The sequence below is a fragment of the Calonectris borealis genome, chromosome 15 (assembly GCF_964195595.1).
Source record: "Calonectris borealis chromosome 15, bCalBor7.hap1.2, whole genome shotgun sequence".
NCBI classification, from domain to species: domain Eukaryota; kingdom Metazoa; phylum Chordata; class Aves; order Procellariiformes; family Procellariidae; genus Calonectris; species Calonectris borealis.
In genome coordinates this window covers 11,526,513-11,539,978 of record NC_134326.1, presented here as the reverse complement: position 1 = coordinate 11,539,978, position 13,466 = coordinate 11,526,513, and the positions used below count along the sequence as shown (strand labels likewise).

At 53.1% G+C, this 13,466-nt stretch overlaps 1 protein-coding gene across 1 annotated transcript; it reads left to right on the top strand.

Moving 5' to 3' along the window:
- The first annotated feature begins 2,913 nt into the window (after positions 1-2,913).
- ATOX1 (antioxidant 1 copper chaperone) lies at positions 2,914-7,713 on the top strand. Its single transcript, XM_075164222.1, has 4 exons — positions 2,914-3,009; positions 4,164-4,239; positions 5,569-5,726; positions 7,488-7,713. Exons 1-3 carry the CDS (start codon positions 3,004-3,006, stop codon positions 5,700-5,702), a joined length of 216 nt encoding a protein of 71 aa, XP_075020323.1. The 5' UTR covers positions 2,914-3,003; the 3' UTR covers positions 5,703-5,726; positions 7,488-7,713.
- The last annotated feature ends 5,753 nt before the right edge of the window (positions 7,714-13,466 follow it).

Below are 13,466 nucleotides of genomic sequence, written 5' to 3'. Positions count from 1 at the left end.
ACGCTACCCGCGCTACCAGGCGCGAAGGGCGGGACAGGCCTGACGCCGTAGTATGGTTGAGCCGCACAGCAGCGCCCTTGAGAAGGTGCTGGTAAACCCCGTTATAGATCGGGGCGGCCCCCTCTGTGCGGCACAGAGCGCGGCGGCCAATGGGAGAGCGCGGCGGGCCCTGACAGACAGGCCACCTCCGGCGTTCTTAAAGGGACAGGCAGCCCGCCACGAGGGGCGGTGTTCCGCGCCCGGCACCACCCCCTGCTGGAGGGAAGGGGACGGCGCCCAACATGGCGGCGGCGAGGGCTGGAGGGCCATGGTGCTGCCTCCCCCAGCACGGGGGCACCCAATCCCCGGCGCCCCACGGGGAAGGGCCCCAGACTGCTAACAGTGAACAGGCCGTGGCCTCCCCCTTGATGGCTGTGCCTCCTCCGGCTGCCACTGCCGGGTCTGCACCACAGGGTGCTGAGGCCAGGGCACCCGCAGTCCCGGCACAACTGACCCACTCACCTGAGAGCAACCACCAGTGGGGGTGGATAAAAGGAGCCCTTCACACTACAGGGCCCCTGTGCAGGGCTGCAGCCGAGGCTACCTCCACCAGGAACAGGCCCAGCTGCTCATGCAAGGTGGAAGGCGGTGGTCACCGTCTCCAGGCTAGAGAAACACCGGCTGGCTTCCCCTGCCCATCCCCAGGAGACCCCAGGCAGAGCCGGGAGACTCATCCAGCTGCTTTTCCTTCACAACTTCTGAGCAAAGCAGACAGATGGATCATCTGCCCCAGAGGAAAGACAAGCCAAGCAGGGAAATTTTCTAACCCACCCTGCAAGGCCCAAGGAGTCCTGCAAAGGAGGAGAAAGGCCTCGGCGTTCACGCATCCTTCCTCACCAGCAGATGCTGGTCCAGGGAGCCCGAGGAGAGTGGGAGGGAAAGGGAGCAGACAGTTGGCCTGAGCCAGCCAGCTCCCAGAAGGCCATAGCTTTCCATTTGTTTGTGTCACATCCCACCCTAAATGTATGACATAAAGCAGTCAAGAGATATATTTCACCCTATAAAAGTGACTTCCTCCCCGCCGCCATATCCCTAAACGCTGCCTAAAACCCTCCCTGCTATGCCTTGCAGCTAGAGATAGTCAGTGGACTGGCATGGGGCCATGCTCAGCATTAATATCCTTCCCCCCACACACCCCAGCTATTTATAGACTAAGCCACATTGCAATCTGCCAGTTCATAAATCAGTAGCGCAGACTTTTGCAAAGTTTAACATGAGGCCAGTGACCTAGCACAACAGCCGTCCAAAATAAACTCTGCCAGTGGGACCCCAGGCATCTCTTCCCAGAGCAACAGGGGGACAGGTAATCCGTCTTTTATAAAAAGGTCGGTGCAACAACAGGGTCCTATGCACACTGAAACGAATGCCCTCACTCCCCCGGTGCAACAGAAGCTCGCTAGGAAAGGCATTCACATCACCTTCGGCTCAGTCTTCCTGGCAGGGGCTCAGGCTGTTCAGTATCAACTCAGTGCGAGGGGCAGGGTTAGCCAACGCCAGCCGACATCCCAGGGTGCAGCTCCAGTGATGTGGCAGCAAATCACCAGAAACACCTCGGTTATTTTTCCTGCTACAGGTTAGGCTTCTTAACAGGAAGATACTGAAGCCCAGCACGTGGTCAGGAAATATCACCCCCACGCAGCTCTGCTAGCTCTTCTCAGCCCTGACGTCCTGCACCGTCTCCTTTCCTGGTTACCCACAGCCTGCCAAAGCACCTGAGCTGCTCCTGGTCCCCACCACAGCCTCTTCCACCTTGACTAGAGTTTTTAAGAAAGGAGCCCATTCCCCTTCAAAGGGCCAAACAGCCAGGGAAAAAAACCAACCACCCCAAAGCAGACACACAAACATCTTCAGGGACCAGAATCCTTTCTCTCAACCTACTCTGAAGTAGAGACGCCCCCCAAACCTCCCTCATTCAATAATCCAGTCTACCAGAGCTCTCCTAAGCCAGTAAATCTCAAAACCTCAGAAGACAGAGAGGAACAAGCTTTCAGAAGCAGCCCAGCTGACCCTCACGCCTCCTGCCCCATCTTTACGACTCTTCCCACCTCACTCCCGCAGCCACTTTGTCTCTGTGCCGATCCTTAGCCTGTAATGCAGGCAGAGCACCAGGCAGGGTGCGGGCAGCTGTTAGGGATCCACACCAAATACAAACTTTCTCCACTGCTTTCTCCTTAAACCTTTCTGGCATCTCATGCCTTCCGATGGCCTCAGCCTTACTCCCACCTCGAGCTTCATCCTAACCTGGGTGGCATCGGTCCAGCCACAGCCCCGGTGCATCTCCTCACGAGGAGTGGCAGCGTTTGGGAAGAGAAACGTAACTGTGAGAAGTGGGGCTGTGTTACAGCAACAAATACTCCTGAGAATTAAATCACCAACCCCAAAAGGCTACTAAAAGAAATTTGGTCAGCGTGAAGAACAGGCCAAAGAGCTTCTGAACGCCCGCATCCCACAGCCTCAGCCAGTTCACATCAGTGCAAACAAAAGCCACCAGCTCCCGAACTCGGGGTGTGCTGAAACCTTCTCGGTGCAGCTGTCCCCGACCTCGCTGCCCCCCCGGGCTTCTCTGCAGCTCATCCCGGGTCCTGGCCCACGGGTGACTTTGCAAAACCTTCTGAAATGCCGCCTTCGGTGGAGCTGGGGGTTAGAGATGAAGGGGAATGGTCCTGCCCGTGCGAGGTTACCGAGAGGAGCCGGGGCCCTCCCTGCCCGGGGAGGCCGGGTGGCGCCTGCACCGCCGCTGCCCTTGTGCACGGGAAGGGGCAAGCCCGGCTCCCCGGGGGGCCGGGGCCGGTGTGAGGCTGCCCGGGCCGGGGGCTGCGCGGGGCCGCCCGGCTCTCCGCGGCCCCGGGGGCGCTGTGCGGAGCCGGCGCTCGGGGCCCGGCCTCGGCCCGGAGGAGCCGGGCGCGGCCCGCCCCTTCCTCCGCGCCAGCCGAGAGCCGGGAGCCGCCGCCGCCGCGCTCCGCCATGCCGGTGGGTGCCGGGCCCGGGCCCGCTGGGTCGGGCATCGGGGCAGGCCGGGGGCCGTGTGGGGCCGGGAGGGGCCGGGGGACGTGGTGGGGCTGCGCCCAGCGCCAGCGGAGGCGGCGGGGCAGGGAGGCCGCTGCCTGGCCCCGGGGACCGGGAGGAGCCGGCGGGGCTCCCCCAGCCAGCGGGGCTTGGGCGCACAGGCCGGCCCCGGGGGGGGGCCTGCGCTGGGACCCCTCCCGCCCCGTCCCCATCCCTCCCTCCGGCACACCGGGCCCCAGAGCACGCAGGGCGTTCGTAAAATAAAAATCAGGAAAATGCTAATTACTCTGGAAAATCCTAATGGGAGCGGCCATTCCCGAAGTCCTTTCCCGGGTGAATTGTGCCCGTGAAGGTTTTAGCCTCTCTCAGTGGCGGGGGGCAAAGGGTGGTTTTGAATAGAAAGAAATCTGGGTTGCGGGTAACAAATAAAAAACTGCTTTACTTTTCTTTTTTAAGGAAAGTAAAAAGCATGTGCAAGAAAAGGAAATTAGGATCCGTCTGGTGCCAAAGGTTGAACGCGATGATTAGTGTTACAGGCAAGCATGTTTATGTTGACCCAGTATCTCTCACAAGTAATGAAGATAACACTGGGGCCCTGGTGGAGTGAAGGGGTGAAAAAACAGCAGTAATGTTCCTTAAATTTAAGTTTTGTTAACATTTTTATGAGTTTATTATTTTGGGGACCAGAGGCCTTGTAGACACAAGAAGAATAGGATGGGCGAGCACCCCAAACCTTACAGACTAAGTCAGGACAGGGGGTAGCTGGAGGCAGGACACTTGCTTCTCCTGGGCTCCCCAGGGCAAGTGGCGTGAGTCCAGCAGAGGCCCACAGAGATGGCAACCTGCGCTGACCCTCGAGGTGGCCCTGCTCTGAGCAGGGGCCAGACAGCCTCCAAAGGTCCCTAGGGTTATGCTGTGAGGGACAGCACAAGGACACCATAGGGAGGAGTACCGAGAGCCCTCGGTTTTGCTGAGGATCCCTTAGTGGCATGCCTGGACCTTTTAGTTGGGGAGGATTTGAACCCACCTCCCCAAGGAAAAAGGCAAGTGTAGACGCCGAGCGCTCATGGTGTGCTGCCGACTGCTTCCTCCCTGATCCCTCATCTGCCTCTTTTCAGAAACACGAGTTCTTTGTGGACATGACCTGTGAAGGCTGCTCCAATGCGGTCACCCGTGTCCTGCACAGGCTGGGAGGTGAGTCAGTGCTGGGTGTGTGACAGCCAGCTTGCCGGAGCAGCGCCAGCTCCGGGGCAGGATGTCAGTGCCCTGGGATCCTCCGTCTTGCAAGGGTGAAAGCGCCGTGGGTAAAAGCTGAAAGTGGCTGATTGAAAACCTCTGCTCCCCACTCTGCTCTGAGCCTGCTGCTTAGTCAGTAAAGAGTTGCTGATTGTTCGCAGGACTCGTGTGGCCCTTGGAGAAATGTCAAGGGAGGGAGGAGCTGCCATGGCTGCAGGTGGCTCTGAATCACCAGGCCCTCATCCTGAACCCTCTGGGAACTGCACTGGTAGACCCCTGCTCAGGCTGCCAGGAGGAAGGGAGGTGGATGCCCTGCCAGGCGTTGTTCCCAAGGAAGCCTGGGGTATCTGTAGTGCTTGCCTAGATGTGTCATCAGCAGTCACAGAGAAGAGCTGCTGAGCAGAGTGTTTGGTGGTTGCCTGCACAGCCTGTTTTTAATACACCTGGAAAATTATAACCTGTGCCTCCTTTGTGCTGGGATTACCAAGAGAGAAGGATCTGACCCACACTCACCAGTTGTGAGGACCTGTCATCCTGGTCCCCTGTCCTCACCGAGTGAGAACAGCTTTCAGTCACCAAGGCGAAGGCCTTGCAACTTCTCCCAGACCCTGTTACCAGGCTGTGGTGATCCCACTTCCTCTGTGTATGGTTGTCAGCACCTCCATCACTCTTCAACATGCTGGCCAATATCAGCCTCTGATACATACCTGCAGGTTTTGTGAAAATATGTGGCTGGATGGAGACTTCATGCCCAGTTCCTTTCACTGGGCTGAGAGTGGCTCACCCTTGTTAGCCACTGGGAAATCCACATGGGAAAGTGTCTTTTCCCTCCCTCCTACTTAGAGCTGTTAGCTGGTACTGCCAGTGAGGAAACCTGTCCTGACCCTTCCTCACCCCTACGCTCACTCCCTCGTTAGTGCCTATCCACGCTAAACCACAGCACAGGCTGAGCTGCTTGGAGATCATAGTAGTTGGTTTAAAGTCGGCTCATTCTGGTTATTGCGTGAGCGATTGTGTTGATCCAAGGTGGAGTGAGCAGATTAAAGCAATTGAGAAACTGTGGTGCCCGATGCAGATCTATAAGAGATCTGGCTTCCTTCATAGCATTGCTGGCAGGACACCAGTTTGGTTTTGCTGGCTGGTGGTAGTATCAGGGTTTGCTGGCAGGAGACACACGTACATTTGACTGATGGCCTTGGGAGCACAGATGTGTGAAGGTGAGCCTTCCCTGTGCTCACACCATTTGGCTGCTTCTAGCTGTGCAAAATTTTTTTCCTTTCCTCGTAGGTGTCCAGTTTGATATTGACCTGCCCAACAAGAAGGTGTGCATCGACTCGGAGCACAACGTTGACACTCTGTTGGAAACCCTAAAGAAGACTGGAAAGAACGCTTCCTACCTTGGGGAGAAGTCCGCGCAGTAGCCTTGCCTGGTGTTAGGAGGCTAGGTACATACCAGGTGTATGAAATGCTGAAGAGAGAGATCTGAGCTTGTTCCAGCTCTCCCAGTAAAACAGGCTGTTTCCTGGGAAGCACAAAGTAGGAAAGACCTGCAGGTCCAGCTTCAGCAAACCCCTCATATCGGAGAAGCAGCTTGACCACATACAGCCAGCACCATTTCTGTGTGGGACCCCTTAGCTACTCTACAAAGCCCATGTGATCCCAACCATGGATGTAGTGGAGAGGTAGAACACAGCCTCTGTGCCATTCCCAGGTGAACCTAGAGTTTGCCAGAGCATATAATGCATGAAAACAAATCCCAAAGACATTCACCAGCTGACTAGAGAGGGTGGTCCCCCCAACAATAGCAGGGAGGGCAATGGGACACAAAGACCCCTGTGGGTATGTGATGCAGGGAGTTGGTTGTTAGCACAAGGACCTCCAACATCTGATTCTGTTGATATCGCTGTTAATCCTCCGCTAAACTCGAGGATGGAAAAAGAGCAGCACCATGCTACCCTCATGGACGTAAAATGTTGGGTTTCAGAATAGCTCCCAGTGCACACAGCCCCTGGCCAACTGGACAGCTCTCCCAAAGACAACCTGGTTGTTGCAGCCTGATTTTCCTAAAGTCCCAGCACTATGAGGACATGTACGAAACTCTTTCCTGACTGTGAAATGTTTTTGCGCAGGGTTCAATTTCAGTGGAAAAGAATGAAGTGGAAGGAGAGGGCTGCCCTCTCACTGCATGTACTGTTCTTTAGTGTCCAAGATTATTACATTGCATCTCTTAAGAGCTTGTTTCTGTCAGTGGAGCTTCCTAATCCAATGACATTGTTTTAAACTGGTCTAGTTTGATCATCACAAATATCCAGCACAGATGCATTGAAACCAGTTCATGCTGATTTAATTCCCAGTCAGTAAATTAAATCAGGGATTTACACCAGCAGAAATTAAACTGACATAAGAAAGAGTTGAGCTGATACCGATGTGTGCAATAGATCTGCATTGTTCTAACAGACTGACTTAACAGATTTAAAATCTGCAATTTGTATCATTTGAGCAAGCTCTCAATACTTCTTAGAAATTGTTTAAAATCATAGCTTTAATCAAATAACTTTGCTATTTAAAACAGAGAGAGAAACATGCTCCAAATTGATTAGTGCCTCAAATAGTTTTCAGCTCGTAGTATTGACTACAGGAGCTGTTTTCAACTTGCAGGGACTTGTGGACTATGTCTCAAATGCCTGCAAAAGTTAACCATTACAGCAAAGCCAGTCTCAAATAATGTGGATGTGTCCCTTTTTTCCCTGGCCCTGTGTTGTCACTGCTTTCCTTATATTACATCAAGGCAGCTAGGGAGTCAGTTCAGCTGGCCGACCTGGCAGAACATTTCTTTCAATGCTTTTGTTTTCCTATTGGATTTTAACTGAAGCTGTTTGACTTACCCAAGGATCGTAAAATCCAAAACAAAGGAGAGGCGTGGCTGGACTGCTCTTGCTAGTAGTTTGCTGCTAGATCACTTCAGCTGTCATGGGAAAAAACAGTAAATTTAAGTATTACAGCACATTTCCCTCCATAGGGGATATTTTTAGGGGTTCATCTATAAAAGGAGGGAGGGAAGTTGCAAATCACTGGCATAGAGCTCAGGTGGATGGCTTTCCTTCGGCTTGTGACCGGCAGAGGGCATCTTTGTATAACGTTGTCTCCTCTGTGCCTTGGTATTTTTCTCTGTCATTTATGGATTTATTTATTTATTTATTTTGCAGGAACTCAAACATGGCTTCAGCAAAAAGATGGCTTAACTGTTTGCGTATCTCCCAACTTGCTCTGTCATTTGACCTTTACTACCGTGCCAGATGTCGGAAAGCAGAGGGCTGGCAGGAGGAGAGAGCTGCATCTTGGGCTTTAAAAGTGGAGAAATCTAGAGGAGGAGGTTATATGCTGTTTCTAGTCCCACAGTAAATCGAGGCGCTGCTTCTATCTTTCAGTGCATGTCTATGTGTCTTGTGTGTCTTTGTACTGCTTTGAGTGGTTTTCTGTAAAAGAGATGGCTCTTAGGGATGGGAAACTACCCATTGTGTGCAAGACAGGTCTCCCAGGAAATTGCACCTATCTTTAGAAGTTGATTGCAATCTCTGCCTGAGGGACATGTCTCAGGAGAACTGAGCTTGAGCGTCACTTAGATTCAAGGAATCTGTGTCTTGGCAGATGTCTTTCCATCACAGAACAGACAAACTTTCCATTTGGGAAGAAGGGACTCTTGCAGCCCCTGTAAGTCAAGGATAACCAAGTGTCCTTTCAAGCTAGATGGGGCCACGAGGCAGAAGTTAATGGGCCTCAGCAACTTGACTGAGCTCACAGGCCAGCCAAATTGCTAGTAGAAGCAGGGAACACAAACTCAGCCTAGGTTTAGTACAGTGCTTTTTAGGGCACTGCATGACCATATAAATGTGAGGAATCATTCTGGATCCTGGGCCCGGCTCAGGACACCTGGATCGGTCCCTTCCCCTAGCAAATGCTCCTCTTGCCCCCTTCCCTGCCCACCTACAAAATTTCAACTAAATAGGTAATAGCATCATGGGGCTGGGCAGTATCCCCGGCTGCTCATGCACCCACAGGCACAGTAGGAGAATGCCTGTGCTGATGAGAAATACAGAAGGGATGGAGGAAGGAGAGGGGTGTGTGAATCTCTCCAAGGTCTCTCATTTCTCAGCCCAGTGACCAGTGTTACAGGCTATACTGTTGATTTGCTCAGCTCCCATCCATTTAATTCAGGTTTTCAGCCCAGTGAAAAGATTGCATGTGTCCGTCCCAGTCTTCTGTCTCTTGTTTCAGCTGGGGGATGTCTCCCATGCCTATCAGTCACATGTGACTTGTTCTACAGAGAGGAAAACCAACTAAAGTTTGAAGGAAAAGGTTGCTCTATATTTAAGAGATTTTTCATACTTGGACATTGAGATTTCTTTTGACATAGTTGCAATTTATTCTTTCCTAGAGAGGTTTAGTACTTCCAAGTCCTTCTTTACCATTTATCTGAACACAATTAATTGCTCTAGATGCACTTGCAGGGACTGGAGATGCTTCAAGGAATGTGTTGCAGACACTTTTTACTACTTTTTAGTTTAAGGGAAGCTAAAGGATAGAAGTCTATCACTGCATTATTTTCTTACACTAAAATCTCCCAGTGGCAGGAAGTTTCCAGAGCCAAGGCCCAGAACCACAACCTATTTCTGCTTTGTGCCAGTGCACTCAGATGCACGGCGTGACACCTCCGGGGTCCTGGGTGAGCGAGTGAATCCCTTTCCCTACCCCCCCTTGTTGGTCTGAGCTGGTGTTTGCCAATGTTAGTTGTTATTTCTTGCTTTCAGCTTCCTCCCAGGCACAGCCAGTGCATCCACCAGCAGCTGGTTTCCCAGTGGCTCAGCTCTGGTGGCAGTGGGCTGGGGGAGAACATGCGCTGTCAGTTTGACATGGAGCTGGGTGGCACACGGTGGCACAGCTGGCCTCGGAGCCAGCAGCCCTTGTGGCGCTTGCGCTCTGCCAAACTGGCAGGTAGGACTGGTAGTGTTGTGCCCACAGAGGATAACTCCCAGTCTGTCTTGCTCTAAACCAGGCTGTTCATCCTTGATGTCGGGACTGCAGCTTATGCTATGGATAGCTTATGCTATCCACGCTCCCCTGGCTGCTCTGCTCCCCTCTCCCTGCTCTGCTGAACCATCTGTTTTGGTTAAAGCCTGCTTATCTCTGAGCCAGACAAGGAGGGTCACACCCGCAACCAGCCAGGAGGTTCATGCAGATACCTGAAGTTTCAGCACCCATCTGCAGGGCTGCAGTCTCCCAGGCCTTCCCTCTGCCATTCGGTGCGGGTGGAGGGGCTGGACGCTGCTTTAAGCTCTTGACTGCTGCAAAAAGGACATTGCAGCTTTCGGTGGAAATCGGCTGCAGTGGCAAGCTGTGGTCATCCCGAGCTGGCTGCAGAGCGTGTGGGAATACACGCTGCCCGGAGGGGAGAGGAGCGAGCCTTCAGAAAACCTGCCTGGAGCTGGTCTCCATCCACCGGAGCAGTGATGTCCGGCTGGGGGCTCTTCCCCTCCCGCTTCCTGCCTTGGGCTTTAAGAAACGCCTCTAACTGTCCCTTGCAGCAGGCAATGGTTACGCTGTGCTCTCCCCTGCCATAAGTGTCATTTACAGCCCCTATAACTTCCCTGTGTGCGCAGCATGGCAGAGACTGGCCACAGCCGCTTCCCTGAGGTGTCCCTGCCACTTGCTTTCTGATGGAGACTCTGTGCGTGCAGGGTTTGTGGGCTTTCATACCTGGTGGCTCGTGGCATTTGGTGTCCTGCTCCTCACTCAGTATCCCAGAGCAGAAGGGACAGAGGGGTGACAAGTTTGCGTAGGCCACCTCTCTCTGTGCCAATCCCATTCTCTGCTGACGGGAGTGAGCAGTTGGGAAAGCACCAAGGGCTCCTGTGAGCCCTTCTTCAGCCTTCCTTCGGTGGCCCCAGTGCTCAGACCCTCCCATCTCATCCCTCTTCCTTTCCCCGGGCCCTGGGGGAAGGGAGCTGCTAGGGTTTCTTCTCCAGCTGAGAGGAGGGAAGTGCACTCCAGGCACATTTAATGAAAATACCAAAGAACCAGGACGACTCCTATTAGAGCAGGGCTGGAGGATGACGCCCAAGCTGCTGCTTGTTTTCTCCACCAAAAGCCCAGCAGGACAGCATCGCGTGTGCTCCCCCATCAACATTGCCGGCTTATCGGGGGAACAGCACATTTCAAGCAGGCCAGACAATCTGCAGAACGCTCTCTTTCTGCCCACTTTCCTTTGGATAAGATAAGGTGTTTGGGGAAGACGACCTGCTGGTCCTGCCTCCAGGACAGCGAGCACAGGAGGCTCTGCACCAGCGCTCCTGAAGCACTGGTGCCTCCTGAAGCACAGGGTGCCTCCGAAAGAGCCACCTCTCCCACAAACACACAGCCAGAGCTGACTAATGACACCCTGCGACAGGCTTTGCTTGGATGTATGGGTTGGGTTTGGGCTGATTACAGCTGGGCTAGGGAAGTTAAGGAAGGATGGTGGAGTCTGAACAGAGCAGCAGATCTGCAGGGTAGCTGTCTGAGACGCTTACGGAAAAGCTTTGGGAGAAAAAACAACTCCTTCTAGAGTCTAAAAGGATAAGACAGTATAAGCAGAGACTCTTTGCTCCACCACTGCACAACTTCAAGATCTTCATTCATCAGGTTGGCCTGAAATTGGCCCCCAGGTTGCACGTCATGGAGAGAGAGCCCCCAACAAGCCTGCACAGACAACGTGGTCACAATAATTTCTACAGGAAACAGTATGTCAGACACTGAGGCTGTGAGGCCATTTTCAGACAAGGAAATGCTCAGTTTGCAATGCAAACAGGAAAGGGTGGCACTTGGAAAAGGAGCTTTCCGGTACCACAGGCACCCTGGCTCTGCAGGACATCCCAGTGACCTGCTGGAAGAGGGATGTGTCGGCCCTGCCAGCTGCAGGACGAGCGGCTGCTGAGGTGCAACTCGGTGCATTGCCATCCATGAAGATGTCCTCCCAGCAGCAGGAGTTCACTTCTGGTTTCTTCACGAGGTTCTCAGCCCAGCTGCAGCTGAACTGTGAGAGTCGCGAACTGCCTCTAACTGCAGCATGAGAACTCATGCAAACCCGGAGGGACAGGCTTTAAAAGGTCTTTTTCTTCCCCGCCTCAAAATTATCTCTGTTTCCCCCCTGTGGGGTTTCCAACAGAAGGCATTTGTTTTTCTCATCCACCTTGTTGTGTTTGCAGCGTTGCCCTTCTTGTAGTGCTGCGGTGCTTCTGGGTGTCATTTTTCACCCAGTGTTACCTTCCCTGCTTTTTAAACCAAAATCTGATTTCAGTGGAAAAGTCTACAGCCTCCAAAGCCCAGTCTTTTATCCACAAAAGAAAAAGCTGCCTTGGTTATCCCAGAGCCGCCTTAAGCACCACTGGCTTTTCGGCGCTTTCTAATTACCAGATGACATGTGGGGGATGGTTTTAGCCAAAGGAGCAGTTGTACTGAGTTGAACCACCCAGTAAATGAGAGAATTTCCAAAATAGCACCGCAGGCTGCAGAAAGCAGACAAGGGATGGGAGATCCCCCTCGGTGCCTGCAAACAGTGATCCCTGATGGCTTGGAGAGGTAAATTGCTGTGAAATTTCAGGGTGGGAAAGAAGGGTTCAGTTTGCAACAATCTCAGGAATTCCACAGGCGTGTCATGTCTGGGTGTTAAGACTGTTACACAGGGGATTCATTACCAAAAGATGGGGATTTTCTACTCTTACTCTGCTTTTAAATGTTTGCTGTAAGAAACAACCCAACAGCCTTAGGCTTCCACCTTCGCTTGCCCGCCTCTCCCAGCCCAGGCATGGCAGTAGCAGAGCTGGGAGCTGGATGAGCACCATGACTGATGTTTGACTTGCAGGCAGGATCATACCCCCATGCTTTTGAGGTCAACATCTTCAACATTGCCCTGACCAGCTACTTTTTGAGCTAGAGCTGTGCAGCTAGACATGGAGGTCCCCACTGCACTGGGCTGGGTGTCCATAGTCAAGAGCATCACCCTAAGTCGTCGAACATCTCTGCTGATGGAGGCCAAGCGTGATGAAACAGGCAGATAATGTGGTCCATTGGAAGGACTCAGGCTCCCAAACTGGCTGGAAAAAGCTTGGTGGTCTCTCTGAACTAAATGTGCTAGTCTTGCATCTTTTCAATAAGGTCTACAAAGACCCAATCTTCCTTGTCGTGAGGCCACAGCTGGGCTGAGGCCACTCTGTAATGGGTGATGCGCTGAGCTGTCCTGGTGCTTGCTGCACTGATGTACAAAGCAACGCCAAAGGCCCTTGCTGGTTCCCACTCCCCTGATGATACACGCAGATTCCCTGTGTGACCATCACAGGCAGCTTTCCACATTGCAGCTTCCAAAACAGAGAAACACATAGGGACCTGACAGCCTCCCCCTCCAAGACTGTGGCAGTGTAAATAGAAAAAAAAACTAACCAAAAAAAAAAAAAACAAACAAGCTTAATTAAGGACTTCAAGAGCAGGAAATATGCACATGTGTGCTAGCCAGAGCACAAATATTTTCTTTCGGAGCTGGTTTCTCCAAGGGTTCAGCAAGGTGATCATGGCTGGGTTACAGAGCGAGGGTAGCAAACAGTTCCCAGCCCCTCCGGAAGGCAGCGGCCACAGGGCACTGCTGTTCTGCATCCTTCCCCGGTGCTCCAGCCTTTGGCTTTAGCCTCCCGCAGTATATACTGAAGCTATTCAACCGTTTGGCTAAAAGCAGATGGGGAGGGAGAGAAAACAAAGTCAAACGAGAGGGAGAAAGGCAGCTTTTGTGCTGCCTCTGTTTGGAAAAGGCAGCCCAAGCCCCTTTCGGACTAAGGCTTAATTTATTGGACTCCGGAGAGCTGAGGTTCACAGCCCCACAGCTGCTGCAGGCGGTGGCATTTTGGGGCAGCGAGAGGGAGCAGGTAGGGAGCCAGCTCTCATGAGTGAGGAGCTCCCTCGGAGGGGCTGCAGGACACATGGGGCACATGGCTGCTCTGGGGAGAGCAGATCTGCTCTGTGACTGTTCTGCTACATGGACCTGTCCCAGGTCACCTGGAAGGGATAAGGGAAACTGGTCTGCGTAGGCAGGAGCCTTCAGCCTGGCCCTTCCTGCTATTGTCCCTCTGCTCATCATGCCTGTTCCTGAGCACCTCCCGAAA